Below are 16,260 nucleotides of genomic sequence, written 5' to 3' on the forward strand. Positions count from 1 at the left end.
ATTTTGCTTAACATCATGAGTTAGCTGAAAGAGCCATTTTGTAGGAGGGGCTTTTATATTCTTCAATGCAAGGGGTAGTCATGCAGTGGAATGAAACGTCAGACATCCCTGCGACAACATTCAGAGTCAGCCCACTACACTGCAGCAGAATTAAGCTTTTTAACACTGCTCAAAGCAGCCCCAACACACTGAGGTTCTTCTACTTCTCACCAGATAGCAATTCTAAAGAGAACTGTGAAATCAATGAAGAACTGAGGGCAATGCCAACACATTGGGAACCAGACTCAGACTGCCTTAACTTACTTGGGGCAGAATTCTTACAACCAAGAGAAAATAGACCTGCTCATCCCATCAGAATAAGCTGAGTTAAACCCCATGTATTAAAAATCTAAAACCTTACTCTAAATTAGGGTTTCCCAACCTGGAGTCTGTGGCATAAAAAAGGTTGGGAAACCCTGCTCTATTACCCAAACAGAAGATTGAAACTGAAGTGCCTACTCTCAAAACAAAAGACAGAAAAAAACTGAAAGGTTATAGGACATAGTTTTAATGTATTAGTTTCCAGAACTAAAATCTTCCTATTAAAGTATTAGGGGAAAGGCTTAAATATCCACAGCATTGCAGCTTAGTCAATCAGGATGTGACAAACCAGCAGAAATTATCATTTGTAGTCCAAGGTGTACATTGCTGTCAGTAGTTCATATCCTCAAATAATGGTGAGATTTCTGAATTTTGCCCATCAGAGGGTTCAGAGTTTGGATCCTTCAGTTTCAGGGATAATCACCAGTCTGGGCTGACTTACCAAATCTTAGCTGGGGTATCACAACTGGTCTCAATATTTGCTGGCAATAGGATCTGCAAAGGGAGGAAATCAGATCACACTTCTTTCCCCCATGAAACCTGTTAGGAAACATCAGGTAGGAACAGGGTGCAGTTCAGCAAGGTCAATAAAGTGTGCTTGAAATAGAGAGATATCAACATTCAGAGGTAAAAATTAATTCTTAAACAAAAATCACAATTATCTTTAGAATTCTGAAAATGTTTCAGTGAAGCATTAGAAAGCAAAGACAAAAAAGCACTGATTTGATCAGTAGAGTCAAGGCCAAATTGCATGGCTGCTTCCTCATTAGCATCAAGCATGTAAAGAAGCAGTGATTTATGGTTAGTTAAGAGAATACACAATAGGTTAAATGCCAATCATTACAATCAAAAACATAAATCTAACTGGAATAACTTCATCAGCAAAACAATATGTTGATTTGTTAGTTCAAGTATTTAGCTGTTTGCTCAAGAGGCTGTAAATGTTAAACGTGAGACTTCATCGCCCACTGCTTTGTTGGTTCAATGCTGCTGGGCACCAAACCTTTCTTCTCCCAACCCTACTGACACCTTTTGTGCTGTGCATAACTTGTGCTATTTTATAATCTAAATGCCTGCACTAAAAGATGCACTGAACAGATCTTCAAAGGTGTTTGCTGGTGAATCTACTTCACACTGATGCAAACAATTAATTACAAGCATATTAGGGTTGCTGTAAGGTGGTAACACAACTTGCTTAACAAGTCAAAGTGCAAGAGAGGAGTCCAGTTAGTGCTCAGGACGGCATTCTCTACAAAGTAATAAAGGGGAATATGTGATGAGATGGGATGCCTTGTGCTTGTGATGGGTATTTTTCTTCCTCCAATTCAAATGTACTGATGGAACATCCACACAATTTCACAGGTCATGTTTAAATCTGAATCTGGCTCTCAGAAGGTGCTGGATGATGAGGTTGTCAGTCTTTTCCCAATGTAGATCCTAAAACAGAAGGGCTCAGGTTAGGAAAACCACATCTCTCCCTATCAAATTCTCACTCACACAATGCAAATGACATTTTTAAATTTACATTGTTGAAAATGAACATTATGTTAAAATTATAAATGAAAGTACAATTTTTATTCTCCGTATTTGATTTCAGCTTGGAATTAAGATTTAGACCAGTGCACTCTCAACATGAACAAAGCCATTCTACCTTTAATTCATGTAGCCAGTAAATTTGAGATTTGGGCCCTTGACAACACTTATTTTTAACAATAAATTTGAAATCCCTCCAGGCAATTAATCTTGCACTTAAATATGTCTTTCACAAAAATGAAATACTGTATGTCCCTCCAACTGAAGTCCGAAGCTTGAAGATCGCCTGGTATACAAGGGTTTTAAGAAATATAAATTCCAAACAATTAAATCCAAATATGAACATAGTGATAAACTTACAGATGTTTCAATGGATGTTTTAAATGCATACAAAATACAAAAGGTGACTCAGTAAAATCTTGGTAATTTCCCAAAGGTCTGAGGAAATATGATAAACATGCACTTGTAACCAATCACAACTCCCCACAAATAAAAGTGCAACATTGGCCAGAGCACAATTTGAACATTCTGTACAACTCTGGTCACCACATTACAGAAACTGTGGAGAACAATTACAAAGATATTATGCCAGAGTAAAGAAACAGGGACAGAGAAGATTAAACAGTCTGAGGGCCATAGTGAGGGATCTTTTGATACCTCTGCTGTTCAGGAGGCATAAAGTTAAAATAACTGGCGATAAGATTTTGAAGGATTGAAGGTGAAACCTGATTATATTTTTAAAAAATAGATGGAGCTGCAGAATAGATCAAGGTAGAACTAGACCAGATAGCTCTTTTTCAGCTAGTAAAGACATAACAGGCTGAATGGACTCCTGCATCATAAGTTTCCCTTTATTCTATGAATTCATAAAATGATGCAGAGTTGCAGGGTAAGAGATGGAAAACATTAAAAGCCAAAGATACATTAAAAATTGACTTTCTAACTTTAGACCATTTTGTTGTTGGAAATGTGAACATTTGTTTTAAATTATGCTTTATCCTGCATTGGTGCTGGAAACTCCCAGGTCAGAGCATTATTATTCCACTTCCACACCCACTGCACTAGTGAAAATTCTAGTGTCCAGAGTGAGTTTATTTTGATTACTACAGTTGTGCCCAATTTAGAAAAGGTATGACAGCAGAATCTCTGAAGTTGTTAGCCATCCAAGAGGTGGAATTAATTTTACTTCTGGTGGTAAATTACCTCGACATCGCCAGTTGGAAAGAGTCCTTATGACTCCCTGCAGATGCCCCCATTTCAGGTTTCCATTCCCATCAGAAGCTTCTGTGATGATGTAGTAGTTATAGACTGCTCATATTAACCAGCTACAATGATTTAAGTAGTGTTTTTAGACTAGCTTGACAGAAACCAGTAGACAGTCAAAGAAAATAGGAAATACAAGCCTATCTGAATTCCCTTACAGTTTGCAAGTATAGATTTTGAAAAATTAGGAGACTGGCTATGCCAATTCAGAACTATTAAAATGAATTATGCAAACAGGCATGCCACAAAATAGCTTGGACGTCCTACCCATGGAACGTGTATTTCCTCTGGGTGCTCTGGTTTCCTCCCACAATCCAAAGATGTACCGGTTAGACCATAAAGAAATAGGAGCAGAATTAGGTCATTTAGCCCATTAAGTCTGCTCCACCATTTCATCATGGGTGATCCATTTTCCCTCTCAGCCCCAGTCTCCTGCCTACTTCCTGTATCCCTTCATGCCCTGACTAATCAAGAATCTATCAACCTCTGCCCTAAACATATCGAATGACTTGGCCTCCACAGCCGCCTGCGGCAACGAATTCTACAGATTTGCCACACTCTGGCTAAAGAAATTCCTCCTCATTTCCCTTCCAAAAGAATGCCCCTCTATTCTGAGCTGTCTCTTCTGGTCTTAGACTGGCTAATAGGCTAATTGGTCTTTGTAAATTGTCCAGTGATTAGGCTAGGGTTAAATCAGTGGGTTGCTGGGCGGCGTGGCTCAAAGGGCCGGAAGGGCCTGTTCCGCAATGTATCTCCAAATAAATAAATGTTCAGCAAGGAATAACAACATCCTGAACATCCATGATCCAGTTACTCTCGAATAAGACGTTCATTTTGTGTTTTTTTTAAATAAAGGCTTTTTAAAAATTAATACGAAGGTTCATTATTAAATACTCACCCAAGGCCAAGAGCCAGAACATGTGACAGAAGCAGGGAGGGAAAGAGAACCTTCAGAAATTCAGCAGAAAATACTCCTCCTTTCTTCATTGCTGCAGTTTTTCTCATACTGAGTGTGACTGAACGCTTAGGATGTTTGAAATGAAATTCCCTGCAGGAGAGGGGGCAAGGAAATTGAGAACTGTGTTTTACTCAAGGACATTTTGTATTATGTACAACTATGGATCTCTCAGACTGACACATTTAAATTCAATAATGGCCAAATGTACCTTAATAAAATCTGAGGAAAAATAACTTCAGCAGGTAGCTACTCTTTTTCTGTAAATTAACAGCAATTACAGCAAAAGCAGACAGCAATAAACAAACAAAACTATGGATGACAAAGGAGAAACAAATACTATAAAAGTACATAAATTCAAATTAATTTTCTATCTTTTGTGCAAAGCTTTGTACTGCTGGGTCTTGTTTATTCTCTCTCTCTGCTTTTAACTGAAATGCATCATATACTTGTTTTCTTTTAACTCCAAGAAGCTAGTTACAAGCAGTTACATAACATCTTAGATTTAAAATACATTTCAGGATCATTTTCTAAGTTTTTCACTTTAACTTCACAAACTTTCAATCACACCAAATTGAGAGCTTTCTCCATTTTGTAGGTAAGTGTGTAATATTCAAATGATACTTCATAACAAAATAAACAGCAACAATCTCTGATTCAACATTCACTTTCTGGCACTGCTGATTTTTGCTCCTGTAACTTCTTATCATTAGCTGAACCTATCCTGTGTATTTTCAGCAGTTTCTTAGTGTTTTACTATTTTATAGAGCTAGAATTTAATAAGTAGCACATCTGTGAATTGACATCATTCTCACTTAAAAAAAAACAAAAATGGATTTATCAAATGTTTTCAATTAAGAAGAAATGTGCTGATTGTGGGGAGCTTGATAATATCCACATTGAAGTCCACTTCATAAACCATTTATGAGTTGAGAGACAAAGTAAATCAGAATCAAAGTCAATTGTGGCTCAGAAAGGTAGGGAAAGGGAGAGGATGGCAGCAATGATAGGGGACTTTATAGTTAGGGGGTCAGACAGGCGATTCTGTGGACACAGGAAAGAAACAGGGATGGTAGTTTGCCTCCCAGGGCCTGGGATGTTTCTGATAATGTCCAAGATATCCTGAAGTGGGAAGGAGAACAGCCAGAGGTCGTGGTACATATTGGTACCAACGACATAGGCAGGAAAAGGGAAGAGGTTCTGAAAGCAGACTACAGGAAGTTAGAAAGGAAGTTGAGAAGCAGGACCACAAAGGTAGTCATCTCGGGATTACTGCCTGTGCCACGCGACAGTGAGTATAGAAATAGAGTGATGTGGAGGAAAAATGCGTGGCCAAAGGATTGGAGCAGGGGAACAAGGATTCAGATTTCTGGATCATTGGGACCTCTTCTGGGGCAGGAATGACCTGTACAAAAAGGACGGGTTGCACTTGAATCCCTGGGGGACCAATATCCTGGTGGAGAGGTTTGCTAAGGCTATTGGAGAGAGTTTAAACTAGGATTGCTGGGGGGTGGGAACCAAACTGAAGAGAAGGAAGAACAGGCGGTTGGCTCACAAATAGGGAAAGCTTGGAGACAGTGCGAAAGGGAGGATAGACAGGTGATTGAGAAGGAACACACTCAGGCCGATGGTTTGAGATGTGTCTATTTTAATGCAAGGAGTATTACGAACAAAGTGGATGAGCTTAGGGCGTGGATCAGTACTTGGAGCTATGGTGTTGTGGCCATTACAGAGACTTGGATGGCTCAGGGACAGGAATGGTTACTTCGAGTGCAAGGCTTCAGATGTTTCAGAAAGGACAGGGAGGGAGGCAAAAGAGGTGGGGGCGTGGCACTGTTGATCGGAGATGGTATCACGGCTGTAGAAAAGGAGGAAGACATGTCTACGGAGTCGCTGTGGGTGAAAATTAGGAAGAGAAAGGAGTCAATAACTCTAATGGGTGTTTTTTATAGACCACTCAATAGTAACAGAGACATCAAGGAGCAGATAGGGAGACAGATTCTGGAAAGGTGTAATAATAACAGGGTTGTCATGGTGGGAGATTTTAATTTCCCAAATATCGATTGGCATGTCCTTGGAGCAATGAATTTAGATGGGGTGGAGTTTGTTAGGTGTGTTCAGGAAGGTTTCATGACACAATATGTAGATAAGCCTACAAGAGGAGAGGCTGTACTTGATCTGGTATTGGGAAATGAACCTGGTCAGGGGTTAGATCTCTCAGTGGGAGAGCATTTTGGAGATGTGATCACAACTCTATCTACCATAGCATTGGAGAGGGATAGGAACAGACAAGTTAGGAAAGCGTTTAATTGGAGTAAGGGGAGATATGAGGCTATCAGGCAGGAACTTGGAAGCATAAATTGGAAACAGAAGTCCTCAGGGAAATGTACGGAAAAAATGTGGCAAATATTCGGGGATATTTGTGTGGAGTTCTGCATAGGTACGTTCCAATGAGACAAGGAAAGGATGGTGGGGTACAGGAACCGTGGTGTACAAAGGCTGTTGTAAATCCAGTCAAGAAGAAAAGAAGAGCTTACGAAAGGTTCAAAACTCTAGGTAATGATAGAGATCTAGAAGATTATAAGGCTAGCAGGAAGGAGCTCAAGAAAGAAAGTAGGAGAGCCAGAAGGGGCTATGCGAAGGCCTTGGTGGACAGGATTAAGGAAAACCCCAAGGCATTCTACAAGTATGTGAAGAGCAAGAGGGTAAGACGTGAGAAAATAAGACCAATCAAGCATGATAGTGGAAAAGTGTGTATGGAACCGGAGGAGATAGCAGAGGTACTTAATGAATACTTTGCTTCAGTATTCACTACAGAAAAGGATCTTGGCAATTGTAGGGATGACTTACAATGGGCTGAAAAGTTTGAGCATGTAGATATTAAGAAAGAGGATGTGCTGGAGCTTTTGGAAAGCATCAAGCTGGATAAGTCACAGGGACTGGACAAGATGTACCCCAGGCTACACTGGGAGGCGAAGGAGGAGATTGCTGAGCCTCTGGCAATGATATTTGCATCATCAATGGGGACGAGAAAGGTTCCGGAGGATTGGAAGGTTGCGAATGTTGTTCCCTTATTCAAGAAAGGGAGTAGAGATAGCCCAGGAAATTATAGACCAGTGAGTCTTACTTCAGTGGTTGGTAATTCGATGGAGAAGATCCTGAGAGGAAGGATTTATGAACATTTGGAGAGGCATAATATGATTAGGAATAGTCAGCATGGCTTTGTGAAAGGCAGGTCACGCGTTGTGAGCCTGATTGAATTTTCTGAGAATGTGACTAAGTACATTGATGATGGTAGAGCAGTAGATTTAATGTACATGGATTTCAGCAAGGCATTTGACAAGGTACCCTATGCAAGGCTTATTGAGAAAGTAAAGAGGCATGGGATCCAAGGAGAAATTGCTTTGTGGATCCATAACTGGCTTGCCCACAGAAGGCAAAGAGTGGTTTGTAGACGGGTCATATTCTGCATGGAGGTCAGTCACCAGCGGTGTGCCTCAGAGATCTGTTCTGGGACCCCTACTCTTCGTGACTTTTATAAGTGACCTGGATGAGGAAGCGGAGGGATGGATTAGTAAATTTGCTGATGACACAAACGTTGGAGGTGTTGTATATAGTGTGGAGGGGTGTCAGAGGTTAAAGTGAGACATTGATATGATGCAAAAATGGGCTGAGAAGTAGCAGATGGAGTTCAACTCAGATAAGTGTGAGGTGGCTCATTTTGGTAGGTCAAATATGACGACAGAATATAGTATCAATGGTAAGACTCTTGGCCATGTGGAGGATCAGTGGGATCTTGGGGTCCAAATCAGTAGGATACTCAAGGCTACTGCGCAAGTTGACTCTGTGGTTAAGAAAGCATACGGTGCATTGTCCTTCATCATTGTGGGATTGAGTTTAGGAGCCGAGAGGTAATGTTGCAGTTATATAGGATCTTGGTCAGACCCCACTGTGCTCAGTTCAGGTGGCCTCACTATAGGAAGGAACCATAGGAAGAGTGCAGAGGAGATTTACAAGAATGTTACCTGGATTGGGGGGTATGCCTTATGAGAATAAGTTGAGTGAACTCGATCTTTTTTCCTTGAAGCGACGGAGGATGAGAGGTGACCTGATAGAGGTGTATTAAGATGATGAGAGACATTGATCATATGGATAATCAGAGGCATTGATCCCGTGGATAGTCAGAGGTTTTTTCCCCAGAGCTGAAATGGCTAGCATGTGAGGGCACAGTTTTAAGGTGCTTGGAAGTAGGTACAGAGGAGATATCAGGGGCAAGTTTTATGCAGAGAGTGTTGAGTGCGTGGAATGGGCTGCTGGTGACGATGGTGGAGTCGGATATGATAGGGTCTTTTAAGAGTCTCCTAGACAGGTATATGGAGCTCAGAAAAATAGAGGGCTATAGGTAACCCTAGGTAATTTGTCAGGAAAAGGCATGTTCGGCACAGCTTTGTGGGCCGAAGGGTCTGCATTATGCTGTAGATTTTCTATGTTTCTATAACTGATTGGTGGAGCAGACGTGATGGGCTGAATAGGCCTAATTCTGCTCTTACGTTCTTATGCAACTTCTTCAATGTGCTGTTCTTCTCAAAATACCAGAAATACACAAAATATTCAGAGGGATTAAAGCCATAGTGGATGCAGTTGGATTCTGTTCAGTGCATTTCAATAATGGTGCTACTAAAATGGGAAATACGGAGTCTCAGGATTTGAATGATTCAGTTCACATTCTCCAGCTACACAATCGGATCCCTGAGGGGTTTTCTCCCGAAGTTTAGTTACACAATAACACAATCTAGAATATACATCAAAGACTTGTTCATATTTTGTCACTAAGTAACATTTAAACATTATATGCCAGGATTTCTACTGAATTAGCTGCTTTTAGCTTGGGTTTAGTAGAGGTGCTGCGATTTATTTTTGCTAATTCAGTACAAAAGGGGATGAAAAAGCACATCAGTAAGAATTCCGACCATGTACTTGTTTTGAAGAATAGGGTCAGGTCCTGGCAACAGAGCATCAATTCATTCCAATCTGAGAAAGTGAAAAAAAATAAGAGTTCCCTAGCTGAGGGGAAAAAAAATAGTATCCATAGACAAAATGGCCACAATTGACAGTACATCTAATAGAACATCGACCAGTACAACACGGGAATAAGCACTTTGACCCATAATGTCATGCACACTAATTAAATTAGTGATCAAATTTCCAACTAAACTGATCCTTTCTGTGTACACAATATCCATATTACTTTCCACAGCTTGCACATTCATGTGCCTAAGAGTCTTGAACACTTCCATTATATTTGCCTCTGCCACCACCACCCGACACAGTGCATTCCAGGCACTCAACACTGTAAAAAAAAAACTTGTTCCACACATTTCCCTTGAACTTGCGCCCTCTCACCTTAAATACATACTCTCTGGCATGAGGCATCTCAAACCTGAAAGAAAGATACTGGCTGTCTACTGCATCTATGCTTCTCAATCTAATTGGTTGGTTTCCTCTTACCCTCCACCACTTTTCTTCTATATTTCTTTATAGCACAAGGCCTCTAATCCAGACAGCATCCTGGTAAAACTCTTCTGCAACTTCTCTAAAGCCTCAACATTCTTCCTATAACGCATCATTCTTCTAATGCAGTGGTCCCCAAGTACTGGGCCGCAAAGCATGTGCTACCGGGCCGCGAGGAAACAACATGATTTGGCGGTATGATGGGTAAAAAAAACAAATGTCACTTGAGAGTTTCTTCAGAAGAGGTGGTAGGGAACATAAAAGGCCTAACGATGATGATAACGCAGAGACAGCTGAGGCCGAGACTACAAAAAAAAAGAAAGCTTCTTTCAATAGAAAATATGATGGGTCGTACATAAAATATGGCTTTATTGCGACTGGTGACTTGCACGCTCCAAGCCTCCTGTGTGTGAAATGTGGAGACAAGCTGTCTAATGAGGCAATAAAGCCCTCAAAACTGCTTCGGCACCTTGAGTCCAAGCACCCTGCACTTAAAGACAAACCCGTTGAGTTTCTTGAGCAGAAAAAACATGAGCAAGCGGGACAGAAGCAAGTGCTGAGAGCCACCACCTCCTCAAATGCTGCTGCTCTGAGAGCGTTGTACTTAGTGGCTAGCCGTAGTACTAAGGCTAAGAAACGTCTGATTGAGCAGCTTTGCGAGGAAATAGATGCAGAGCATAACTGCTTCTCTTACACACTGAATTCAGGTGGCTATCAAGGGGGAGAGCCCTGGCCAGAACTTTTGAGTTAAGAGGGCAGCTACAGAGATTTCCTTCAGGAAAAAAAAGTCACCACTGGCAGCACACTTCAGTGACGAGGAGTGGATAGCAAAACTCGCTTATCTGTGTGACATCTTCAACCTGCTCAATGAACTCAATTTGTCACTTCAGGGGAGAATGACAACTGCCTTCAAGTTGGCAGATAAAGTGTCTGCTTTCAAAGCCAAACTGGAACTGTGGGGACGGCGAGTGGACAGGAGCATATTTGACATGTTCCCAATATTAGCTGGGATTCTGGGAGAGACTGAGGCTGCACCGTCTTTCTCACAGCTGGTGCGCGATCACCTATCTTCGCTGTCGACAGAATTCGAGCGTTACTTCCCAACTGCAAATGACCCAAGACGTACAAAGGAATGGGTCCGTGACCCACTTGTGAATGTCCCTGGTGAATCATCCATGTCAGCGCAGGAAAAAGATCAACTCCTCCAGCTTGCAAATGACGGTGGGCTGAAAAGTATGTTTGACATAACATCTCTGCCGGCATTCTGGATCAAAGTCAAGGCTGAATATCCTGAGATAGCCACAAAAGCACAGAAAACGTTGCTTCCATTTCCAACCTCATATCTCTGCAAAGCGGGATTTTCTGCAATGAATGCAACGAAAACTAAATTGTGGAATAGACTGGACATAAGGAACCTCCTTCGAGTATCGCTGTCTCCCATCACCCCTCGATGGGACCGTCTCGTTGCAGGGAAACAAGCCCAGGGCTCCCACTGATTCAGCGATATTGGTGTGTTGCAATGATTTTTTATGTTCAGATGAGGAAAATACACGCTGTGTGTTTAATATCCAAACGTTACTTAAAATGTTATGATGCTATTGACTTATAAGTGTCTTATAATTGACTTATCACTATATTCATGCGAGGAAAATATGCGCTGTGTGTTTAATATTAAATTTGTTAGATAAACCCTTTTAGAAACGATATTGAGTGTATTAGCCACTTATAAATAACTTATAGTCGACTTATTACCTATATTCTGGTCGTGATTAACACCCACTGCCTCCCCCCACCCCACCATCGGCCAGTCCTCAAGAATATTGTCAATATTAAACCGGTCCACGGTGCAAAAAAGGTTGGGGACCCCTGTTCTATTGGACTCAGAGCTGAATGCAACACTGTGAATGCAGCACTACTAGAAATTTACACTCAGTGGCCACTTTATTAGATTCCTCCTGTAGCTAATAAAGTGGCACTGGGTGCATTTTGTGATCTTGTGCTGCTGTAGCCCGCCCACCTCAAGGTTCGACATATTGTACATCCAGAGACACTCTTCTGCACACCACTGTTGTAACATGTGGTTATTTGAGTTACTGTCACCTTCCTGTCAACTCCAACCAGTCTGGCCATTCTCCTCTGCCCTTTCTCATTGATAAGGCATTTTTGCCCGCAGAACTGGATGTTTTTTGCACTATTGTCTGTGAATTCTAGAGATCGTTGTCCGTGAAAACCCCAGGAGATCAGCAGCTTCTGAGATACTCAAATCATCCTGTTTGGCACCAACAATCACTCCACGGTCAGAGACATTTAGATCATATTCCTTCCTCATTCTGAATCTTGGTCTGAACAACTGAACTGTTTGACTACGTCTGCATACTTTTATGCATTGAGCTGCTGTCACATGATTGGCTGATTAGATATTTGCATTAAAGAAGAGTACAGGTGTACCTAATAAATGTGGCTACTGAGTGAATAAAGCTGTAACATAATTTCCCAGCCCTTGAACTACATTCCTTATCCAATAAATGCAAGCATGAGACGTCCAATACCTTCTCCACCACTCTACCTACTTATGTTTCAGCTTTCAGGGAACTATAGACTTGGACCCCATTATCCCGCTGTTCATTAATTTCTTAAACGTCTTTACATTAACAGTGTACTGCCTCTTTACATTTGATCCCCCAAACTGCAACAGTCCACAGCTGGCCATGTTAAACTTTATCTGCTCATGTTAAACTTTATCTGCCATTTCTCTGCCCATATCTGCAACTCATTTATATCTTGTGTCATTCATTGCCAGCCTTTATGCCACCTAAAACATCACCAATCTTCATATTATCTACAAAATTACTAGCTCACCCATGTCAGTTTTCATCCAGATCTTTTAAGAAAATAAACAACTACTCTTTCATAATTACACAAAAACAGACATTAATAATCTCCAACAGATTTTTTTATAAACATTTAATTTATATGGCATATCATACCTCCAAACAGAAGACACAGTACAACGCAAAATTCTTAGGCACATACATATCGTAAAGTCATTTGATTCTGAACAATTGGCTTATTGATCAATAGAGAATATCTCTCTGAGGCTTTCTGCTCCCTCCCCTTCCCCTTTCCCCAACCATGATTCCCTTCTCCCTGTCCCCTTCCCACTCTCAGTCCACAATAGAGACCCATATCAGAATCAGGTTTATCATCGTTCACATGTCATGAATTTTTTCCGTCAGTAGTACAATGCAATACATAAAATTACTACAGAATTACTACAGTACTGTGCAAAAGCCTTAGGTACCCTAGCTCTATATTTTATATATATATATATAAAACTTTTGCACAGTACTATACATTTTCTGTATGGCGCATTTCCTTCTTGACTAACATACTGGCACTCACTTTGGAGGAATGTTTTCAGGTCGACTTGACCAGTCAGAAATCCATTCAGCACGCTTCTTCATCATAACTTCCATCTCGCGGTCTCGTTCCAGACCATCATCTTCAGACTAAATGGAAAACACAGACTGAATTGGCAAATGTCTGCAGTGTGCATCACATTGTAACTACACTTGTGCCTAATGTTTCCAACAACGTTATGGTCCTGCCTAGCCTCTGGCTAGCAGATTGCCACACTTACTGATATGCAAGTCATGACTCCTGGTTTGTTGTCTGCTGAAGCTGACAATAACTTTAAACACATTGTTGTGTACATACATCTATTGATGCTTCTGGACACATCTTCAGTGATGTTCCTGGAATCATCGGGTGTTTCGGGTCTTTCAACATCATACAACTTCCTCCAGGTGACCCAGCCGGGGCTAATCAGACCCCAGCTTGTGTCCAGATGGCTAGCTACTTATGACTCCATGGCTGCCCTCTTCTGAGCCACAGCCATCTTGAGGCCCTCTCTGCCGCATCGGTGGTACTGCGGATGGCTCTCCTCTTCTCCTCTCCCTCGATGCCCAAAATGCTGAAGGCTCTAACTAAGGAACGGGCTGCAAATCCCCTACAACCAACCTCCACTGGGAGACACCTCGCTCTCCATCCAGCCTGCTGACCAGTCCTGCGTACTTGGAGAGCTTCCTTTCAAAGGCCTCTTCCAAGCTGGTTTGTTGTCTGCTGAAGCTGACAATAACTTTAAACACATTAAAAGAACTACACACTAATTATGCTATCATACTAAAATACTAAACATAATTTGGAATAATTTAAACTCAATTACAAGTAACAATTTAAAAACATTTCCCCTCACAGATGCCATTCTCTATTCGAATAAATGAAGATACTGTTCCTAAACCAGTTCTACCCATTTCAGTCTAAGTGTTCTGTAACTTTGCCAGAAGTCTCTACATCCTTGCTTTTATATTCTAGTCCTCTTGAAATTAATGCTAACATTGCCTTTGCCTTCCTCACCACAGACTCAACCTGCAAATGAACCTCTAGGGAATCCTGCAACAGGACTCCAAGTCCCCTTGCACCTCAGTTTTTTGTATTTTCTCTCCATTTAGAAAATAGGCAACCCTTTCATTTCTTCCACCAAAGTGCATGACCATACACTTCCCGACACTGCATTCCATCAGCCATTTCTTTGCCTATTCTCCTAACCTGTCTAAGCCCTTCTGTAGCCTCTCTACTTCCTCAAAACTACCTGCCCCTCCAGCTATCTTCATATCCTCTGCAATCTTTGCAACAAAGCCATCAATTCCATCATCCAAAATGACATAGATAAAAATAAAAGCAATGTGTTATAAAAATATACTCCAAATGATCAGCAAACAGGAAAGAGTGGGTTGACGAAGGCAGACCGAGCTGCTAAGGAACAGAAGCTTCCTTTAGAGCAGGAGTTCCCAACCTGGATCCACAGACCTCTCAGCTAATGGTCAGAGTCTATGGGATAAAAAAGTTTGGGAACTCCTGCTTTAGAAACACCTAAAAAGCAAAAAGTGGAAGATAAACACTGATATTAGAGCTAGATTGATAGGTCAGGTTGCTTTAATTTTTTTAAGCCACAAGCCAACATACTAAAAACCACAAGCCAACAAATGAGAACTTGCTTTCTTATATTCTCTCATTTATCTTTTAATTTTATTGGTTTTTTAAATATTCTGTTTTCCTTTGGCAGTTGTCTATGTAATATCCTTTGCCATTTCCTCTGACTGCTTTATCAACTAATCATCAATTTGAGGATAAGTTTATGGACTGCAATCCAGGTCAGAAGAATGATCAATCATGCTAAGATGATGTAAAACTTACGTCAAACTATGAAGTGACAAGGTCACAGTAAACTGTCGTTTCGCCCAGATAAATTTATCCATGGCAGGGTTAAAAACAAATGCATTAGTGTTGAATTAGTGCACCGGGAAAGAGATTGACTTGAAATCTTTTTTTTCAACCTGCACCCGGCACAGCACTGAGGTTCCAACTCCTCTAGAAGTGTAATTCTGCACACTCTGTGCTTCAGTGATGGAAATCTATTTAAAAAGTGTTTTCCAGACTATTACTTTAAACTATGATCTCAACTGTCTTCCTATTATGAAATTGCCATCTGAGATCACACGGATTGTCAATTGTTAGAAGAACCTGAGGTATGCAGGCTGCACCGAAATTCAACAGCAAAATGCTTTTGCCATTATTGATAAGAGATGAAAAGAAAATTGGGAAGACAAAGGAAAAAGATCAAATGCAATCTTAAGTACAGGTATGAACTGTTTTAAGATGTATAATCACTTGGGTTCAGTGGCTACGTTTCTAAGAAAAATCGAACACATAAATCAAACAGGGTACAGACCTTTCCTTTCATGAATGATAAAATAATTTCATTGTAATCAATGATAGAAACATAGAAAACCTACAGCACAATACAGGCCCTTCGGCCCACAAAGCTGTGCTGAACATGTCTTTACCTTAGAAACTACCTAGGGTTACCCATAGCCCTCTATTTTTCTAAGCTCCATGTACCCCTATTCAGGAGTCTCTTAAAAAACCCTATCATATCCGCCTTCACCACCGTCGCTAGCAGCCCATTCCACGCACTCACCACTCTCTGTGTAAAAAAATTTACCCCCAACATCTCCTCTGTACCTACTTCCAAGTACCTTAAAACTGTGCCCTCTCATGCTAGCCATGTCAGCCCTGGGAAAAAGCCTCTGACTATCCACATGATCAATGCCTTTCATCATCTTATACACCTCTATCAGGTCATCTCTCATCCTCCGTGCTCCAAGGAAAAAAGGCCGAGTTCACCCAACCTGTTCTCATAAGGCATGCTCCGCAATCCAGGCAACATCCTTGTAAATCTCCTCTGCACACTTTCTATGGTTTCCACATCCTTCCTGTAGTGAGGCGACCAGAAATGAGCACAGTACTCGAAGTGGGGTCTGACCAGGGTCCTATATAGCTGCAACGTTACCTCTCGGCTCCTAAACTCAAACCCACGATTGATGAAGGCCAATGTACCGTATGCCTTCTTAACCACAGAGTCAACCAGCACAGCAGCTTTGAGTGTCCTATGGACTCAGACCCCAAGATTCCTCTGATCATCCACACTGTCAAGAGTCTTACAATTAATACTATATTCTGCCCTCATATTTGACCTAACAAAATGAACCACCTCACACTTATCTGGGTTGAACTCC

At 41.2% G+C, this 16,260-nt stretch overlaps 1 protein-coding gene across 1 annotated transcript in view; it reads right to left on the reverse strand.

Annotated features, from left to right (window-relative positions):
• Positions 1 to 531: 531 nt before the first annotated feature.
• The window catches only part of LOC140201851 (BCL2/adenovirus E1B 19 kDa protein-interacting protein 3-like), a 33,316-nt gene continuing 17,587 nt past the window's right edge, over positions 532 to 16,260 (reverse strand). Inside the window, exons 4-6 of the mRNA XM_072266579.1 lie at positions 13,025 to 13,131; positions 4,055 to 4,204; positions 532 to 1,797 (exon numbers count right to left, since the gene is read on the reverse strand). Coding sequence (XP_072122680.1) covers positions 1,749 to 1,797; positions 4,055 to 4,204; positions 13,025 to 13,131 — 306 coding nt within the window. The 3' untranslated portion in view covers positions 532 to 1,748. The remainder of the gene's footprint in view (positions 1,798 to 4,054; positions 4,205 to 13,024; positions 13,132 to 16,260) is intronic.

The sequence above is a fragment of the Mobula birostris genome, chromosome 8 (genome assembly GCF_030028105.1).
Source record: "Mobula birostris isolate sMobBir1 chromosome 8, sMobBir1.hap1, whole genome shotgun sequence".
NCBI classification, from domain to species: Eukaryota; Metazoa; Chordata; class Chondrichthyes; order Myliobatiformes; family Myliobatidae; genus Mobula; species Mobula birostris.